Below are 19,233 nucleotides of genomic sequence, written 5' to 3'. Positions count from 1 at the left end.
TTTGGCAAACAGCCATCTGCATGGTATCTTTACTTTTGTTGTAAATCACTTCGAGATTATTTGTAGTGGGAAGAGATATATATGTATATATATATATTGAAGGCAGTCTATTATTATTATTTAATAAACCTAACCCTCAATTTAGCTGTGACTATCTTGTTCAGTTTGGTTTCAGGTCACAGATTTCGCCTATAGAGGCCCAGAGAGCCTTATTTCTGCTCTGTACAAGAGCTTTGGGGCTCCCCACTTGCATGAAGCCCTCCTTCTCCCCAGTGGAGGCTGGTCCATTAGGGCGAGTGGGGCCCTGCCCCACACCTCCAAACTGGCTCAACCAACCCCCACCTGCCTGTCTTCTTACATCCAATCTGGGTGGGGAGGAGGGCCTGTCAGTTTCCTTCTCCTTTGTCTCAGCGTTGCCCCTGAACACAGCGGGGCATAGAGGAATAGGGACCAAAACGAGAAGAAGTTGGCTCTATCTGTCATTGGCTCAGACTCTGCCTATCATTGGCTCTGGCCCCAACGACTGTTGGGCCCTCTGCCTTCTGCCCCACCAGTCCCAATGGGCACTGTCCAGTCTCTGTTTCCCCCTGCAAGATGTGCATCCTGTCACGTCCCTAACTGGGCAAGGGCCCGGCTTTAGCAGTGTTTGTATGTGTGTGTGTGTGTGCCTTGGGCAGCACTGACTGAGGAAGCAACGAGGTGGTTGACCTCCCTTATCTTTCACTGTCCACTCTTGGTCGTGCACAGGCCGCAGCTGAGGCTACTCTCCACCCCTGTCCCAGTCCCCAGGCAAACGATGAGAGACACCGAGGCACCCAGATCTCCTCCGGCTCTCAAGGCGGGTGATCTTCAAGGCCTGCAGCGGGACAGTGGCACGCATGAGAGCGGATATATCAAAGCAGGCATCAGAGCGGATACATCGAGGTATGCCAAGAGACAGTGGGAGGGGGAGAGGGATCTGTTTGCTCGGCTTGTCAAACAGGCACTTACAGAAAAGGGCAGGCCTTTGCCGGGAAACGTAGGCCGCGTTTCTGACTAGGTGCCACAGGCAGGCCGAGGCTGCAGGACACGAGGTTTCCCAGGGAACCTCAAGGATACAGGAGATGTCAAAAGCTGACAAGAGGGGCTTTGGGCCATAGCTCAGGGGCAGGGCATCTGCTTTGCACCCTAAAGGTCCTGGGTTCAATCCCTGGGATCTCCAGGCCGGGCTGGGAAAGCGTGACACTCTGGACAACGGCTGCCAGTCTGGGTGGACAATACTGAGCTGGATGGAGCAACGATCTGGCATCTTCCTCTGTTCCTCAGAGGGCCTATAAGGAAGTGCAGATACAGCCTAGTGGTGAAGCCAAGGAGGTATGTGTTTAGGAAATCTCTGGATCAGTTCCCTCCTTTCCCTGGGAGAGGGCCTTAGCTCAGTGGCAGAGCACCTGGGTGCGCGTGCAGAAGGTCTCTTGCTCAGTCCCTGGCAGCAGCATCACATGTTGTAGGGCAGACCCACAGAGCCATCCGCTTGACAGCAGCATTGCCGCTGCTTCCTTCGAGAGGGGCAGGGTGGTGGTGGGGTCAGGGCTATGCAACCACGCCAGCAGGTCCTGCTCTCACGCCAGTAGCGTAGTGGCAAATTCAGAAGTGCAGGGTTCCTCCATGATAGTAACACCAGGCCTCTTCACAGTCACGCCCAATTTCCCCCGTCTGCCTTGGTCTCCCTGTTGTCTTGTGAGTCCACATTCCATTACAACAGATATCCCTGTGAGCCAATCAGCATGACAGGGGAGGCTGTGTTTTAGCTACTGAAAAGTGTCTTCAGTGGTGGATGCAAGGCTGCTAGTTTTATTTATAAATAGCATTTTCCACCCCATGAATCAACTTAAAAGTTTCCCAAAGCAGCTAATGGAGATCAGTGATAGGAGTCCATGCCCTCATAATTACAATCTAAAAGACATGACACAAAAAGGGCGCCAGGCAGGAGGTAGGAAGGGGGAAAAAACAAACAGGCATGGTTTCTTAGTTGGAAGGTTATTATAATGAACATCTGGAATGGAAAACAGTTCAAGGGAAGGAGGAGCCGAAAGCTGCTGGTCTCTCAGGTGAGCTGATGGAGTGGCCCTGCTTCTCCTCTCTCCTCCCGCTCCTCTGCTATAGCCTGGCTGCTGACAGGTGTCAACTGATGGAGGGAACAGCCCAGTGAGATAGCCAAGGTACTTCCAGTTCCAAAGCCACACTGAAGCCAGTTTTTCATGGCTCTACAGAGCCAGTGTCACAGGCAGGAGTCACAGGCACCTGGTTGGCCACTGTGAGAACAGGATGCTGGACTAGATGGGCCACCAGCAGGCTCTTCTTATGTTCTTATGAGTGTCTGGAGCTGAACTGCAACCCCTTGCTTAAGCACCCAAGTTTCATCCAGATCTGCTTTGAGTACTTCAGCTAGCACTGATAAGATGTATTAATTTTAATTTTTGGCGAAGGCACTCCATTTTCCAGGAATGCCCACCAAATGAAGGAGAGATTCAGCAAAGCAGGATGCAGTTGGACACATGGAGCATTCTTGTTAGCAAAACCACAAGCAGATGTGTGCATGTTACTGGAAGGGCAGGGAGTGGTGCAGAGGGAGCTGGTGGCATGACGTTAATAATTAGTGCAGCAAGTCATCTTGGCCCCGAAAGAAGGGTGAGAAAAGATGGTTTGCCAAGCTGTGCTAAAAACTCCTGGTATTGGTATCTGGAAATGGGAACGCACAGGTGCTTCCGATCTCGGGCATTTGATTTTTAAAGACTGATTTGCCTCTCTACCTGTTTTGAAATCTAATATCTCCACTACGCCTTTGTTCTGTTCTGGCAAATGTTATTGACAACTAGAGTAAACTTCTCAAGAGGTGAGCTTCCTACCTCAAAATACAGTACTGTGCAAAACAGGTTAATGAAAGCATTGCACGATCTGAGTTTCAAGCAAATTCTTTTGCCAATAGAATCTATGCTTTGCTGAGCCTGAGCTGTTGGACAGCTCAGGTCTTGCAAACACTTAAAGAGTAAAGCGCCACAATGTGCAAGCCACCAAGCTGACTGCCACCCACCAGGAGTCATCTGCTAGTTGTCTATCCCTGCCTTGTATAGGGATTGTATAGGCCATGCCTGGGATGATAAAACTTAATTCATTGTTTGATTTATATCCCATCCTTCCTCCAAGTAGGAGCCCGGGTCGGCAAACAAAGGCACTAAAAACACTTTAAAACATCATAAAAGCAGACTTTAAAATATATTAAAACAAAACATCTTTAAAAACATTTAAGAAAAAAGGTTTAAAAACATATTTCTTTAAAAATGAAAGTTTAAAAACATATTAAAAAGCAATCCCAACGCAGCAAAAAGCAATTCCAAGTAGCCAGGAATGACAGGTGGATGCCTTTACAGCTTCAGCCTCTGCTACTCTTCGAGCTGTGCTGTAACAAGCATCTTAATATCGCTGTGATCTGTTGGGACCTACAAAACTAGTCGTTTGGGGAGAGAGTGGCCTTAGCCTGTGTGACACATATTGGTTTCCCAGTACAGAGCAAGAGGAATGTGGATGCTGAAGGGTGGCGTCAGCTTGTTTCAACATCTCACTCATTGCCGCAGCTTTACATTTGGAAACCTGTGCCCCTGAAAGTTCACGTCAAAGGACTTGAGGAAGGGCCGTCGCTCAGTGGTACAGCTCACACTATGCATGCAAGAGATCTCAAGCAGTCCCTGGAGAATCGCTGCCTGAAGAGCTGGAGAGTGGCTGTCAGTCAGTGTCAACAATAAGGAGCTAGATAGACCAATGGTCTTATATTATTTTCCCCCCTCAAAGGCAGATGGAGGTTTCATCCCTCCATCAGCTAAATTCTGGGTGGGTAGGAAGATTATTATACTATCTCACCTTTGGTCCCTTCCAATTAATCCCAGTGGTAGAGCGCATGCTTTGCATGCAGAACGCCTCATATTCAACCTTCAGCACCTCCAGGTAGGACTGGGAGAGACCCCCGAGTATGAAACTGCTGCCAGTCAGTGTAGACAGTGGAGAACTAGGTAGAGCAATGGTCTGTATCAGTCCCAGGCTGTGGTCTGAAGGCACATGAGGCCAGCTCCCTGCTGAAGCTAAGCAGGGTCAGGTCTGGTCAGTGCCTGGATGGGAGACCGCCTGGGAACCATATGTAAGCCGCCTTGGGTTTCTATCATGAAAGGAGAGGCAGGGTATAAATGTAATAAATAAATAAAATATAAGGCTGCTTCCTTAGGATGCTCTTTTCTCTTTCTGCTAGACTTTCTGGAAGAGATGCATGCAAGCTGGAGGAAACCTGAGCTCCGTCAGGCTGGCCCAGCAGCTTCAGATCTCAGGAGGGTTACCATCTTGGTCGCTGGGATCCCCACATCTCACTGACTGAGGGGGGCAGACAAACAGCAGGAAGGGGCATCTGGCCCCCAAATGCAGGGACTGGCAACAAACTCTCCCACTGCAGCAAGCAAGCGAGCTAGGTGGCTAGCCAGGCGGTGAAACCAGCCTCGTCAACGCCTGCCTCATCCAACAGCTGGGAGCCAAGGAGGAGTCTGGAGGTGGGAAGCCTTCCTGGAGGTTCACGCTCTGTGCTGGATAGCCTTTTGCCCAGAGGTCAGCAGCAGCACAACAGGAAGCCACGCGGCCCTGGCTCGGACGGCTGGCAGCGACGCCGCAGAGAGCCCCGCCGAGCGCAGAGGGGTCCCCTTGGCCTGCCTTCTGCTCAGCAGCCCTCGTGGCCGCAGCATCAACGCCGCTGTCAATGGAAGCCAGACCGGAGCTGGGAAGCGGCTGCTGTTCCCTAGCAGGAAGATGTTGTGAGGAAACGGCCAACTTGGCATGGAGCAGAACCGTGAGTGCCCCAAAGCGCCGGGTGGTCTGGGGAGAGGCAGGCAGGACCCCTGGGTGCTCAGGGGAGAGGTTGGCCTGGGAATCAGTCACATCCTGTCTCTCCCGGAAGCCCTTCTCTTTAACCGCAGGGACTTATGAATTATCAGTGGCTGAGGGAAAAGCACTCTGCACATGGGCTGGAGCTAGGGGGCAGACGCTGGCAGATGGGGTGAGATTGAGCTACCTGGTGTTATCTCCCTTCTGAAAGTGCACAGGGGGGCGGGCGGGTATTCACCAGGAGTGCCACTACACTACAGACTTGAAGCAGCATTTTGGGGGATGCGGTTAGGATAGGAATCTCAACAGATTCCATGCAGAAGTTCAGATTCCACCACCCCAGTCTGGGAGGAAGTCTCATTTGATAAAGGGGTTTGAAACCAGTTCTAGGGTGCTTCCAGACGGGTGTTTGTTATGGGATGGGTGACCCTCATGCAGGCAAGGGGTTTTTTTGCAGCACCCACATGATGTTGTTGTCATCAAAACAGTAGCCCATATTCCCTCCACAATCTAATCTGGATTTACTCTTTCCTAAGGAAATCTGATTTAAAAAAAACACACCTTGTTGCCATTTACAATATTAAGCCCCTGTCTCACCTCAGTTTCTAATAGAGAAGAAACAAGCTGCAATGTGAGCATATGTAGGATTTGTGGTTAGTTTAATTGATCTGAAACCTTTGATTAAACTAAAAGCCCCCCCCGATTAATTGTGAAATAGATCTTTTTTTAAAAAAAAGATTTTAACTATTTTTGATACAAGAGCTTTCAAAACTTGAGGAAGTCACTTCAGAAGAGATCTTGTGTGGTGCTCTCCATGTGTTTTGGACTACAACTCCCATCAGCCTCAGCCACACAGAAGGGGGACCCTTGTCCAACAACCCTTCTTGCTGTAGGCCATGACGGTGTCCCTCCAAAAAGCAGGGTGTTTCGTTCCCCCCCAGAAATATTGCTTAATTGTATGCAAATACATGCATATTTGACTAGTTAATGAATGACAGTTTGTGCAGTTAATTGACTTAGCAGTACAATCCTATATGTGTCTACTCTGAAGTCAGTCCCATTGGGTTCGGTGGGGCTTGCTCCCAAGGAAATGGTGAGAGAACTGCAGCGTGAGATTTCTTTAATCAGATGACACAGCCTTAGTAAGCAGAGTAAAGAGCTTAGAGCATGTTTGTTTTCATGAAACTCAGTTTAGGCCAGTGGGGAAGACCCGAGAGAAGCAGTCATGAAACTGAAATATGATTTCCAGCAGCATTTTTGATCCCAGGGAGAAGGAGCAGAGAGAGGACACTGATGTACCTAAAACATACATCCTCTGCTCTGCATGACCTTTCCCTTAATCTTAGATAATGCAGGCTGCATAACGTTCCGTTGTGTTGAGGGAAGTGCACTCTGCACATGCTTGAAGGCACTTTTAACATTCTAATAAGTTCAGCAGCTAAACTCTGGCATGCGCATATGCATTCACACATGCACATGCACAGTTCCAGAAGTGAAGCCTGGTTATTTCATGATAGGTGGGAACAAAGATGAAGCTTGGAAGGCATTTGAATGGGAAGGAGAGAGTATCTGTCCCAATGTGATCCAAATGCATGTTGAACTGATACATTGTGGGATCTGTATTTCCCAGAGTCTCAATCATCCTGGTCTTCCATTTCACTCCGAACATTTTTATATGATACCACCTTAACAGTCATAGCTTCCCTCAAAGAATCCTGGAAACTGTAGTCTGTAAAGAGTGCTGAGAGTTGTTAGGAGACCCCTGTAATCCCCTCACAGAGCTACAATTTCTAGAGTGGCATAACAATCCCTCATTCCAGAAAACTTTGTTCTTGGGTGGGATGTGGCCTGTAGCAACAGATGGGATGTCCACAGCCTTTGTCAACCTGGTGCCACCATGGGCAGGAAGGGTGGGATATAAATTTTATTAATAATGACAATAACAACAACAACCACAATAGTAATAATTTATTTAGCAACAATTATAAGAACATAGAGAACCAGTGTGGTGTAATGGTTAAGGTGCTGGACTACGACCTGGGAGACCAGGGTTCAAATCCCGACACAGCCATGAGGCTCACTGGGTGACCTTGGGCCAGTCACTGCCTCTCAGCCTCAGAGGGAGGCAATGGTAAACCACCTCTGAATACCGCTTTCCATGAAAACCCTGTTCATTGGGTCGCCATAAGTCGGAATTGACTTGAGGGCAGTACATTTACATTTAAGCAGTTTACATAAAACTTAATGAAAAATATTCATTAAAAATAGCAATAAAAGCAGTAGACACAATGAAATTATCAAAACATAGATAAAATCAAGCAATTTTAAAAAGAATTTTAAAAAGAAACTTACGTAATAAAATGCCATGTTTGGGGCATTATCCATCAGCCCCACCCAGCCCGCCCCAAACAGCTGGATAGCGTCAGGTTGGTGAAAGCTATCTGGAGCATTTATTCCTGCCAGCACTGCGAGGAGGAATGGTGGTGGATTGATTTTGGGGAGTGGGTGGGAGGGCAAGAAGGAGGGAACTGGGTGCGGTTGCTGGGTCTTTGGCTTTAGGAGACGGATGGGGAACCTGTGCCGTCCTCCGGATACTGTTGGACTCCGACTCCCATCAGCCTCAGGCAGCATAGCCAGTGGCCAGAGATGATGGCAGTTAGGATCTAGCAGCATCTGAAGCCAGGGCTACAGGTTCCCCCATCCCTGTTTTAGGATTTAGGGTCCAGTTCAATGTCTATGTTTTCTAGAAAACGCAAATATCATCTTCTGGGATGGGGAGGCTGATAATGATCAAGATCACAGCAGATTGTGATGGGAGGTATTTAACACTTTCCTCCCCTGCTGCTGTCCTGACCAAAAAATATTTTCTTCTGAAGCTAGAATTTACCCTGGGAATTGGCACGTCATGTGTTATCTCTTTTGTTTGCCGTCCTGGGCTCCTTCTGGGAGCAATGATGGGATATTATTATTATTATTATTATTGATGATGATGATCATCATCATCATCATCATCTGTCCAGTGCACAGCTGAGGGTGGGAGTGAAGCGAGGTCTGGGGCGTCCACCTGCAAAGCTGATTTGGAGGGTGCCAAACACTTGCTGGGGTCTCTCCTTCTGTCCCCCCTCACCTCCAGGGCTCTTCCTCCTCCTCACTGTATTCCTGCTCCATATGAATTTATCCAGGATGAGTCCCACACGGCTGGTATGTGACCGGCGGCTAATCCAGAAATACATCACTGAAGCCATGGATTTGGAGGAGAAAGTGGTAAGGAATGGCTGTCCACCTTAACCAGGAGGATTGGGGCCTCGGGAACCTTGGGGCATTTGCTTGCTTCTATGGCCTCTCCTCCATGTTGCACCAGTCGCTGGCTGGTTGGCAGGGATTAGAGGCTTTTGATAATACTGCCCAGATGAAGGGATGGAAGGGTCTGTCAAATTCACTTCTCTCTGTTTCTCTTCTTTGCAGTAGTAAATTTAATTCTGCAGCAGTTTGCAATTTTTCCCGTTTAAATAGACCCCCTCATGGAGGTTCTTCAGCATTTTAGTGTGAATTTCTCCTGGTACACACATTTTCGTATGCGGTGTTGACCAACGAGCACATTTTTGCATGCAATTTCTCCTTTAATATAATGCATTTTTTTCACCAATATGTTCATTTTTATTCACTTTCCCCTTACATATGCATTTTTGCGAACATTGGTTGGCAAACTGCATTGCAAAATTCGGACAAGTGTGAATATTTCGCAGGACGGCTGTGTTTCAATTCTCATACTGTTTCGGAAGGTGCGAATTTGACAGAGTCAGCTTTAAATGCAAAGAGAATTGAATTTCTCCCCCATCCCCACCCAGCTACAAGGAAATACCCCGTTTATTTGTTTAGAGCAGCCTTCTCCAGACTGGTGCCCTTCAAATGTTTTGGACTACAAATTCCAGTAATCCCAGCCACTGTCTGCAAGGCACCAAGAACATTTCTGTCCCATTCTTCAGCTGAAAAGGTTCCCAGAGAGCTTTACTTACAAATAGTTGAAACAAGACAGTGCCTGGCTGTAGGCTTACAATCTAAGGACCTCTGCAGACAGTTTTATTTTATTGTGAGTGTATTTTGCCACATTTCATTGACACAGTAATGGTGCATTAGTGGTGATTTATATTGGACAGTCTGCACATCACTCTGCTTTATTGGTTGTTCGGAGATCCTTTCCCAATCTCACCACATTATTGTGTTCTGGAGTGACATTCTGCCTGATAGGGCAATAATAGTGGAACAACCCCTGCCCTCTCCTCCCCACCAGAGCATTTGTGGTATGAAAAGTGATAGGATTTCAGTAGGAAGCTACAGACTGGTAAAAAAGCAGTAGGTCTGCCTGAAACTTTTGCCGGTGCTGAAAGCAGGATTGTGTATAACTCCTGTGATACCATCGTGAGGACAAATCATCATGGAGGCATGATAAGAAGGGGCCCCTGAAAGTCATGACACAAAAGGAAAAGGGGATGAGGAAGGAAGGGGGGGGAAGCAAAGCCAGGTGCTTAAATGGTAGTTCTTAAAATGACTAGCTAGAATGGCAACTGTTCAAGGACAGGAGGACCCCTGTGGAGCTGGTCTTTCAGCAGAACTGAGAGAAGGGCCCCGCTTCCCTTCTTTGACAATGGCTGCTGACAAGGGCACCTTGTGTGCACCTTGGACAGCTCCTTGAAAGTTTAGACTAAAACCCGGAGAGGATTCCATTGCCCCACTGACATGGAGCCACCAGGCGCCACTGCAGTGGAGGGGAAAAGATCTGATGAAATTGGTCTTGATGGAATGGCTCTAGTCTGTTCCAAACAGCTAGCCTTCCTTCCTTGCAACACACCTAGGGCACATCTGCACCTTACATTTAAAGCACCATGACACCACGTTAAACAGTCATGGCTTCCCCCAAAGAATCCTGGGAACTGTAGTTTGTTAATGGTGCTGAGGGTTGTTAGGAGACACCCCCCCCATTCCCCTCACAGAGCTACGATCCCCAGAGTTCCCTGAGAAAAGGGACTGATTGTTAAACCAAACTGCTCTGGCAATTGTAGCTCTGTGAGAGGAATGGGGGTCTCCCGACAACATTAGGAATTAGGTAGTTTCTCGCTAAAATGCAAGCCGAATTGCACTGGCCTCTCAGCGGTTCTCCAGAGTTTCAGTCAAGAGACATTCTCAGCCCTACTTGGGCTGAACCCGGGACCTCCTTCATGCAAAGCAGATGCTCTATTGCTGAGCTACAGCCGTTCCCAAGTTGTCTTGGGAGTCTGTGGGATTCCATGCCAGTGGGGCTGCCGCCTGCTCCCTTCCCTCAATGCTTTCTGTCCTCTCTGCAGAGCCAGTGCAAAGAGTTCCCTTTCCTCCAGCAGCCTGTGCACCTGCCATTGGTGGGTTTCAGCCTCCGACAGTGGATGGCAAAGACAGTGAGTATGTAAAGATGACAAACTCCCATGCGGATCGAGGGTTGGGCCTGGGCTTCTTGGCAGGGCTGTCTCCCTCTTTCAGCTCCTACATGTGGAACCTGCAACAAAATGTTGCAGTCTGGAGTGCTCACACTCAGGGTCCCAACCAGCCAGGTCATCTTCCAGGATACTCCATTCCATTCTCCCTCCCCCCTTCCAGTTTTTCTGTTTTCTCCCCAACAGCAGCCAGTACTCTGTGGCCACAGAACATGCTCTGTCCTAAGATAGCTGTTCTGGGTCCATCTCCTTCCTTAGGGTATTTCCTTACTTATGGACTGATTGACTGCACTTCCTGCAAATCTTGTGGTTTCCCTAAGCCAGCCAATATCTCCCTCTTGTGGTGCTGTTTTGGTTATGTCAGGACTGGCACTCAGAGAATGATCTCACTATTGGTATACATAGCAGGAATCAGAACTTTTTGTAGCCCAAGGACTACAATCTTGTATGAAGAAGCTTCCAGGGGCCACATGGCAGCAGCGGTGGGCAGGGACAGAGGCAAAAAGTGGGGGGAACAGATGGTACTCTTACCTTTGTACAGAAGGCTACATTCCAGCCACACAGAGTTCAGAGATTTCCACACATTGGAGGCTGGCGGTTCCATGTCAGTGGGGCAGTGGAATCCACTTTAGTCTGAACTTTCAAGGAACTGTCCAGGGTGCTGAAGCTCCTTGGATAGCTCCTTGAACATTTGGACTAAAACCTGGAGTGTATTCCACTGCCCCACTGACATGGAGCCACCAGCCGCTGCCACTTCTATTTTGTTGTTGTTATGTGCCTTCAAGTTGATTACGACTTATGGCGACCCTATGAATCAGTGACCTCCAAGAGCATCTGTCATGAACCACCCTGTTCAGATCTTGTAAATTCAGGTCTGTGGCTTCCTTTATGGAATCAATCCATCTCTTGTTTGGCCTTCCTCTTTTTTTACTTCCTGCTGTTTTTCCCAGCGTCATTGTCTTTTCTAGTGAATCATGTCTTCTCATGATGTGTCCAAAGTATGGTAACCTCAGTTTCACCATTTTAGCTTCTAGTGATAGTTCTGGTTTAATTTGTTCTGACACTCAATTATTTGTCTTTTTCGCAGTCCATGGTATCCGCAAAACTCTCCTCCAGCACCACATTTCAAATGAGTTGATTTTTCTCTTATCCATTTTTTCACTGTCCAACTTTCACATCCATACATAGAGATCGAGAATACCATGGTCTTCAATTACTAATCACTACTATTCATGCCCATGAGCTGGAGGTTCTCCACTGCTGGTTTCAGAAATACCAGCATTGTCCAGCTACTGACTCTCTCCATCTCTCTCTTTCAGAATCAGGCCAAAGGGCAAGACGTTTTCCGTGACCTGGCAAAGCTGGTAGATGGCACAGCAGCGGCGCAAGAGCAGCTGAGGCAGGAATGTGCCTTTCCGCTGCTCCAGCAGCTTTTCGAGAGAGGCAGCTCCTTCCTTCTTCACCTACGAAACTTCGGGTGGCAGGTGAGAGGCGTAAAACGGGCTTCCCCATGGTAGCCATGTGCTCTATTTTGCAGGCCTCTAATGTCAGGGCTGGGGAACCTGTGGCCCTCCAGATGTTGCTGGGCTGCATCCCCCACTACCCCTGACCATTGGCCATGCTGGCTGCTGGGAGTTGGAGTCCAACAATATCTGGAGGGTCACGGGTTCCTCGTTCCTGCTGTGTTTGAAGGAGTCTTCTATTTCAAGGGATGTCTCTGGTCCAAGCTCCATTTCAAGAGAAAGAAAGAAAGGAAACTCCAATTGGTCCACCTAGGTCAGTATTGTCTATACTGAGTAGCAGGATTTCCAGGGTTTCGGGTTTCAGGGGACATTCTCAGCCCTAGTCGGAGATGCCAAGGATTGAACAGGGGACCTTCTGTATGCAACGCAGATGCTCTGCCCTTTGCTACGGCCTTTCCCCACAAAGGCAGAGCAGGGGTGGAGTGGCGGACTGAAGTGGCCCATCCCCAGTACGCACCTGGGCAGCAGACTAAGCAGGCACAGTAGCTACCTGGTCACAGACTTCCCCACTATGGGGAGATGCATTTTACTTGACGTAGAGCCATCCTTTACATTACCCTGTGCGCATCTATGTCCTTTGTTTTGCTGATGCATTCCTCTTTTTTTGGTGACGTCTAATCTGAACAGGGTGGGTCGCGACAGATGCTATTGGCGGTCGCTGATTCAGAGGGTTGCCATAAATCATAATCTACTTGAAGGCACATAACAAAAGGTGTGCTTTCCAGACAACGCCCCCCCCCCAACAAAACAGAGGAAAAAGATCCATGGCTAGAAATATGATTTATTCCAGGCCTGATTTTTTTTTTTTTAAGAAATCCAGCAAACCCCCACCCTTTTTAAAGAAATTTTTCCTTAGGGTCTGTTCGGAAGGATTTGTTTGTTCTCCAAAACATGTGTGGCTTGGAACAAATAATGCCTCCAACGCTTGGAGGGTTTTAAAACTCCTTTTTTACAGCATTTTTCCCCTTTTTTGCCTGTGAGTGGTGCAACTTGTTTTTGCGGCTGGCTTTCAACCCTAGACTTCTGTTCAAGACCTGCCCTTGCAGTCTCCAGCTCCACGACAAGGAAAGACCAGTACGCCTCTTTTGGAGACCTGCTCAATGTGCTCTCAGATTATACAGAGCAAACATTTCCCCCCTCCTTAGGGCCAAAGGAATCTGCCTTATACTGAGTCAGATCATGGGTCCATCTAGCTCAATACTCTCTACACTGACTGGCAGAAGCTCTCCAGGGTTTCAGGCACGAAGTCTTTCAGAGCACTCCCAGGAGATGCCAGGGATTGAACCTGGGACCTTCTGCATGAAAAGCAACTGCTCTACCACTGAGCTTTGGCCCTTTCTCCAGTGGTTCCCAACCTGGGGGTCAGGATCCCCAGGGGAGTCGCAAACAGATTTATTTACTAATTTAAAAAATTAATGAATGGCTGCTCTGTGCACCACCAACTTGCCAGCCTGCACTGCATGTCCACGCACAGTTGGCATTGGGGGGGGAGTAGGGCTCTTGTGCCTTCAACAGCTGTGTGGCAGGCAGAAATTAAACAGAAATGAAGTCTTTTCTAGTATGGAAATATAATTATGGGGAAAGCTTCACCTATTGACATTCTGTCTGTTAGACATATTATTGTTATATGGAGCTTTCTGAGCTGAGTGCTGAAGAGGAGGCATTGTTCTATACAGGTGGAACACATAAAACCAGAGTCCGAATACCCTGGCATCAATCAGGCTCTGTTCACCACTCTGAGTGGTTTACTTTTATCTCCTTCCTTTCATTTCCTTCAAAATTTGTTAAAAGTTGTTTATATTGCTGTGCCCTGCCCTGGGACCTTCTGGTGAAGAGTAGGTAATGAATATCATCATCATAATTGTATTTGTTTTTCTGATGAATAAAAAGTGACATTATTTAACACTTCATTATGTATTTTTTTTCAATTAACAAGAGACTAAAATTACAACAATTAACATGTTGGGGCTGCAAAACCTTTTGAGGTTACAAAGGGGGTCCCGTACTCATAAAGGTTGGGAGCCTCTGCTCTAAATGCCCGGAAAGGCTTAATTTCTGCAAGTGAGGCTGCTGTTCAAAGCAGAGGAGGTGCTTGTCTTTTAGTTAACCTGATTCTGAAGGTTAATGCCAACACCTGAATTGGGCTCAAAACAAACTCAGCAATCCATGATGTCGGAATAACATGCACCTCCATTAAGATGCACATGCAGAATAACATGAAAATGCACCTCCATTAAGATGCACATGCAGAATAACATGAAAATGCACCTCCATTAAGATGCACATGCAGAATAACATGAAAGTGCACCTCCATTAAGATGCACATGCAGAATAACATGAAAGTGCACCTCCATTAAGATGCACATGCAGAATAACATGAAAATGCACCTCCATTAAGATGCACATGCAGAATAACATGAAAATGCACCTCCATTAAGATGCACATGCAGAATAACATGAAAATGCACCTCCATTAAGATGCACATGCAGAATAACATGAAAATGCACCTCCATTAAGACTGCTCGCGGACAAGCTGCCCTGGAGGGACAGTCCTCTTGGAACTGGAGCTTGCTGGTGAGGCGCAGGCCAAAAATACACCCCCAACATCTCCCAGATCCTGGGTTCAAGATCTGCTATGGCCCTTAGTCCTGCCAGGTGCTCACACCTGTCTTGTTTTCTCTCACTCTAGGAACAGGAGTCTACTGAGCAGCCAGAGACAGTCGCCCAATTAATTCCAACAAGAAATCTTAGGACAATCTTCCAGACCTATAAACAGCTCATGCGGGGAAAGCTACACTTCCTCTTCCACGATTTGTGGAAAGACTCCTGCGGCGGGGAAGATCATCACAGGGCGGCCAACCCTGCACAGCATCCTCCCAGTCTGGTCACCTCAAGGGACCACTGAAGGACCCTGTGGGCTGCCGGTCTGAATCTTCAAGGGAGAGGCAACATGAGTAGCAGGCCCTCTGGTGGCCAGGAGTGGAAGAGCAAGCCCGACCAAGCCCTCTAAGGAGGCAAGAGGAAGGAGTACAGGAATGGCATCAGAGAGGTCTGGACCCTCCTCACTAAAGAGCGGCTTGCTTTAGCTGCCTGCAGAAAAGGGCTTCCAGAGCCGAGCAAATCCAACTATGTTATTGGAAGGACCATCCTATCAATGGCTCATGGCCACAATGGCCCCGCTGTCGGAGGCAGTATGCGCTCGTATATCAGTTGCGGGGATCACCAGTGGGGAGAGGGATGGCACTCTCAGGTCCTGCTTATGGTCTTCCCAGAGGCATCGGATTAGCCACTGCAAGAAAAAGATGGTGGACTAGAAGGACCGCTGGCCTGATCCAGGATGCTTTTTATGTCCAACCCCATTCATCGGCTTGCTTGGGCAGGGTGCTGCCTGGGATTCTAGCAGTCCCAGCGTGCTTTGTGCAAACCCAGAAGCAACTCCCTTTACAGAGATGAGCACTTTTCTTTCCAAGAGGTCACGATGGATTTCACTCCCATATGAAGAACAAGGTCACCTTCCCAACCAGCCATTGTGTCGTGGAGGATTTTCTGGGCCTGATTACAGGGTGCTTATTCAGCCCTCCACTTTTCTTTTTTGCAGAGATGCTGCTGACTACTTCTATTTAAAAATGACACATACATTTATTGTGACCAGCAGAAACTGGAAATGTCTGTCAATGAGCTACAGAAGCCCAACGACTTGCATCTGGGTCCTTGTGACTGTGGGTCCAATATCAGTCCACTGGTTAACTGGTTTGGGTATGCCAGTGAACTTGAATCATAGAATTGGAAGGGACCTATGAGACCATCAAGTCCAACCCCCTGCTCAATGCAATGAGAGCCAATGGACAAAATCATTACAATAACTTTGTTGGCGATTAACTCTATACCAAGATACAAATCTATGGTGCAGCCACATTTGGAATGCTGCATACGGTTCTGGTTGCCTCGCCTAGGAAAGGTTCAAAAAATGGCAACCAAAACAGTCGAGGGGCTGGAACAACTCGCTTAGGAGGAAAGGTTACATTTGGGGCTTTGTAGCTTGGAAAAACAGGTGTGCAAGGGGGAAACATGACAGAGGTGTACGATTACATGTGGTGTGGCAAAAGTGGACAGCAAGACAGTTTTCTCCCTTTCTCACAACACTAGAACTTGTGGACGTCCAATGAAGCTGAATGCAGGGAAGTTCAGGACAGACAAAAGAAAGTCATTCTTCACACAGCGGATAGTCAAACTATGGAATTTGCTCCCACAAGAGCAGCAATAGCCACGGACTTGGATGGCTTTAAAAAAAGGTTTAGGCAAATTAACGGCCGGTAGGTCTATCGAGGGCTGCTAGCCATGATGGCTATGCTCTACCTCCACCATCAGATGCAGTATGGCCTGGAATATCAGTTGCTGCAAACCTCAGGAGGGGAGAGGGCTATTGCACTCGGGTCCTGCTTGAGGGCTTCCCATGAGGGCATCCGGTTGGCAATGTGAGAACAGGATGCTGGACTAGATGGGCCGCTGGCCTGATCCAGCAGCCAAGGTCTTCTTACCTGCCTCAAGAGGACGAAAAGGAGTGGCAAAGTGTTTTCGATGAAGGGTGGAGAGGCAGCAGTCTCCTTCAGCCATTTCAAAGCCACATGCAAGGGCATTGCGAGAAGGGTGTGAGCCCGGAGCTGCCCTCCCTGTCCCGATCCACTCCATGAAGGCCTGGAGGAGAAGTCTTCGCAGGGTTTGACTGAACACTGGAAGCTGCCTGACGCTGGTCCATCTAGCTCAGTATTGTCTCCACTGACTGGCAGTGGCTCTCCAGGGTTACAGGCAGCCCCACCTGGAGATGCTGGGGACTGAATTGGGGACCTCCTGCATGCAAAGCAGGTGACCTGCCACTGAGCTGTGGCCCTTTCCCAATGCCTAGAATTCTCCCCACGATCAGAAACCCTGACACTGCAGGATTTCCAGCTGCAGGGAGGCTTCTAACCGCATGGAGCCAAACGTACTTAGCATCCCCTTGAAGGCCTTCCGCTGTCTGGGGTGGAGCGAGGCAGGGCTGACTCTGTACCACGTTGTTGCCACATGGCTGGGAACGAGGTTGGCCCAAGACGTCATGGCAAAGGGCTAAGTAGCATGCACACCCCACACACAGAAGCTGATTGGACCAACAGCTGAGCCTTACATGGACCCTGGGAATGGAAGAGCATCCTCCATTGCACCTGAGGGCTAGTTTAGTGGGTCTACAGAGGAAGCTGCCTTAGACTGTGTTGGCCCATTGGTCCATCTGGCTCAGTACGTCTACACTGACTGGTAGCAGCTCTCCAGAGCTTCATACAGGGAGCGTCTCCCAGCCCTACCTAGAGATGCTTCCAGGGATTGAACCTGGGACCTTCTGCCTGCAAAATGGATGCTCCATCACTCAGCTATGGCCCTTCCTCAAAGGGCCGGCCGTGCAGGGCACACACAGCTCTAAGCTCCCAACACCTCACCGCTCTTGCCTTCCCCACATCTGCCACTCAAAGCAGCTGCCTCCCTCTGCCCAATGGTAGGGCCAGCCCTGGCTCAACACCTGAAGACAGCTGGAGTATTTGGTTAGAATGGGGCAATGCACGATGCATTTTAGAGATGTCTCCAAGCTTCTGCTCTCCTCCTGCTGGTTCACCGCTCCCGTAGCCAGCAGGCAGTGTGGGCAAGTGTAAAATAGGAACGGCTGGTTTCTCTCAGCAGGCGCTGTGGCAGGCAACACCAGATCGCTAAGGGAAACACCTCTCATCTGCCTGTGGTCACTTTACATCCTTCTGCCCATGAGTGGCAACAAGAGGCTGTTGTCCTCCACCCATGACACAGCATGGCACAGTACCCATCAAAAAGGGAGGCCGGTTATGATGCTTCCCGAGACTGCGCCAGAACTGGCCCTTACGCGGACTCTGCCCCGGAAGAGTTCGAGGGAAGGCTTTCTATGCGTGATATTGCCACAATCAAGACTTACGCTTTTTTAAAAAATAAAACAGAGTTCCATTATATTATGCCAGGTATATAGGGCTGTGTGAGCGAAAATACAGGGTCCAAAATCTCATTGGGTTGTGTTCAAGAGCCAGTGTGGCAGAGTGGTTTGAGTGTTGGACTAGGACCTGGGAGAAAAGGGTTCAAATTTGCATGCAGCTATGAAGCTCACTGGGTGACCCCTGGGCTGGTCACTGCCTCTCAGCCTAACCTACCTCACAGGGTTGTTGTGAGCATTAAATGAGGGGAAAAATCAAGTAGGCTACCTTGGAGAAATACCATATAAATACCATAAATAATAATCTTCAACTCCTACTCAGAGTAGTTGCATTGACATTAACCTAAGTCAGTCATGTCTATTAACTTCAATGGGTTTACTCTGAGTAGGACAAGCACTGACTACCACTCACTTTCTTGCACACTGGCTGTCTCATGGGAAATTCTCACAGAGCTTCAGGCATGGGTCATTAAGACTCCCTCTCCAAGCTTTGCTTTATGTTTTGACACAACGAGCCACTCCCTCCCCTGGCCTGGTGCCCTCCAGATGTTTTGGACTACACCTCCCATTAGATGCACAATTAATTGGCAGAGGGGCTTTTTCACTGAATAAAGGGTTTCCAGTCAATGAATCAAACCTAAACAGGCCTGATTTAAATTAAACTGGGGTGAGGGAGAGAGAATATGGAACACGGCTGTGGAGTCGGAAGCAATTTTGGGTGGAGTCGGAGTTGGTAGAAATGTTCCGACTCCGTTTTCAAAATAAATTTTGATTGACATATTTTTTAAAATATAAATTCAAAATGTCAAAGAAGCTTCCCATGAAGTCAGCTGCAGTTGAGCATTTCACCATAAGATGGAAAACATTTTGTGTGTCAGTGTGTGACACAGGACCCAGATGAAGACAAATGCTGTGATGCCAAGATCAGTGGATATTCAGGCAGCGATAAAAATGCTCCTACAAGAGCTTGCAATTTAAAAAGACATTTACAGCCCTTTCCAGGGCTGTGGAGTTGGAAGCAATTTTGGGTGGAGTCGGAGTCAGAGAGTAGAAAAATAGAGGAGTCGGAGTCGAAGGTTTGGCGTGCCGACTCCACAGCCCTGATATGGAATGGTATTTTGAGCACAATGGCGTTGTGTAGCCACTGGCAACAACAACTGGCATGCATGAGGAGGTGTGCTGGCTGAGGCTGAAGGCACTCGCCATCCAAAACATCTGGAGCACTCCAGGGTTGCTGTGGCTGTTGCATGCTCAAAAGTGCAAGCCTACAAGTTGCCAGGTGTTCTGCACTTTCTCTACAGCTCCAGTTGGGGAAAAGGCAGCTGCTGTTGCATCTGACTACAAAAGCCACAATCCTGGCCCCAACCC

General features: G+C 48.4%; 1 protein-coding gene across 3 annotated transcripts; it reads left to right on the top strand.

Moving 5' to 3' along the window:
- The first annotated feature begins 765 nt into the window (after nucleotides 1–765).
- On the top strand, nucleotides 766–17,885 carry THPO (thrombopoietin). Of its 3 annotated transcripts, none has more exons than XM_061637438.1 (6): nucleotides 766–924; nucleotides 4,277–4,861; nucleotides 8,079–8,160; nucleotides 10,239–10,325; nucleotides 11,681–11,845; nucleotides 14,575–17,885. In XM_061637438.1, the coding sequence occupies exons 3-6, from the start codon at nucleotides 8,080–8,082 to the stop codon at nucleotides 14,788–14,790; spliced, it is 549 nt and encodes a 182-aa protein (XP_061493422.1). In that variant the 5' UTR covers nucleotides 766–924; nucleotides 4,277–4,861; nucleotide 8,079; the 3' UTR covers nucleotides 14,791–17,885. The 3 variants fall into 3 exon arrangements, with proteins under 3 accessions (XP_061493422.1, XP_061493420.1, XP_061493421.1); XM_061637436.1 differs by having other exon boundaries at nucleotides 8,030–8,160; XM_061637437.1 differs by lacking the exon at nucleotides 766–924 and adding an exon at nucleotides 1,124–1,353 and having other exon boundaries at nucleotides 8,030–8,160.
- Nucleotides 17,886–19,233: the final 1,348 nt, after the last annotated feature.

Source organism: Rhineura floridana, chromosome 7 (assembly GCF_030035675.1).
Source record: "Rhineura floridana isolate rRhiFlo1 chromosome 7, rRhiFlo1.hap2, whole genome shotgun sequence".
NCBI lineage: Eukaryota > Metazoa > Chordata > Lepidosauria > Squamata > Rhineuridae > Rhineura > Rhineura floridana.
This window is presented reverse-complemented; position numbering and strand designations above follow the sequence as displayed.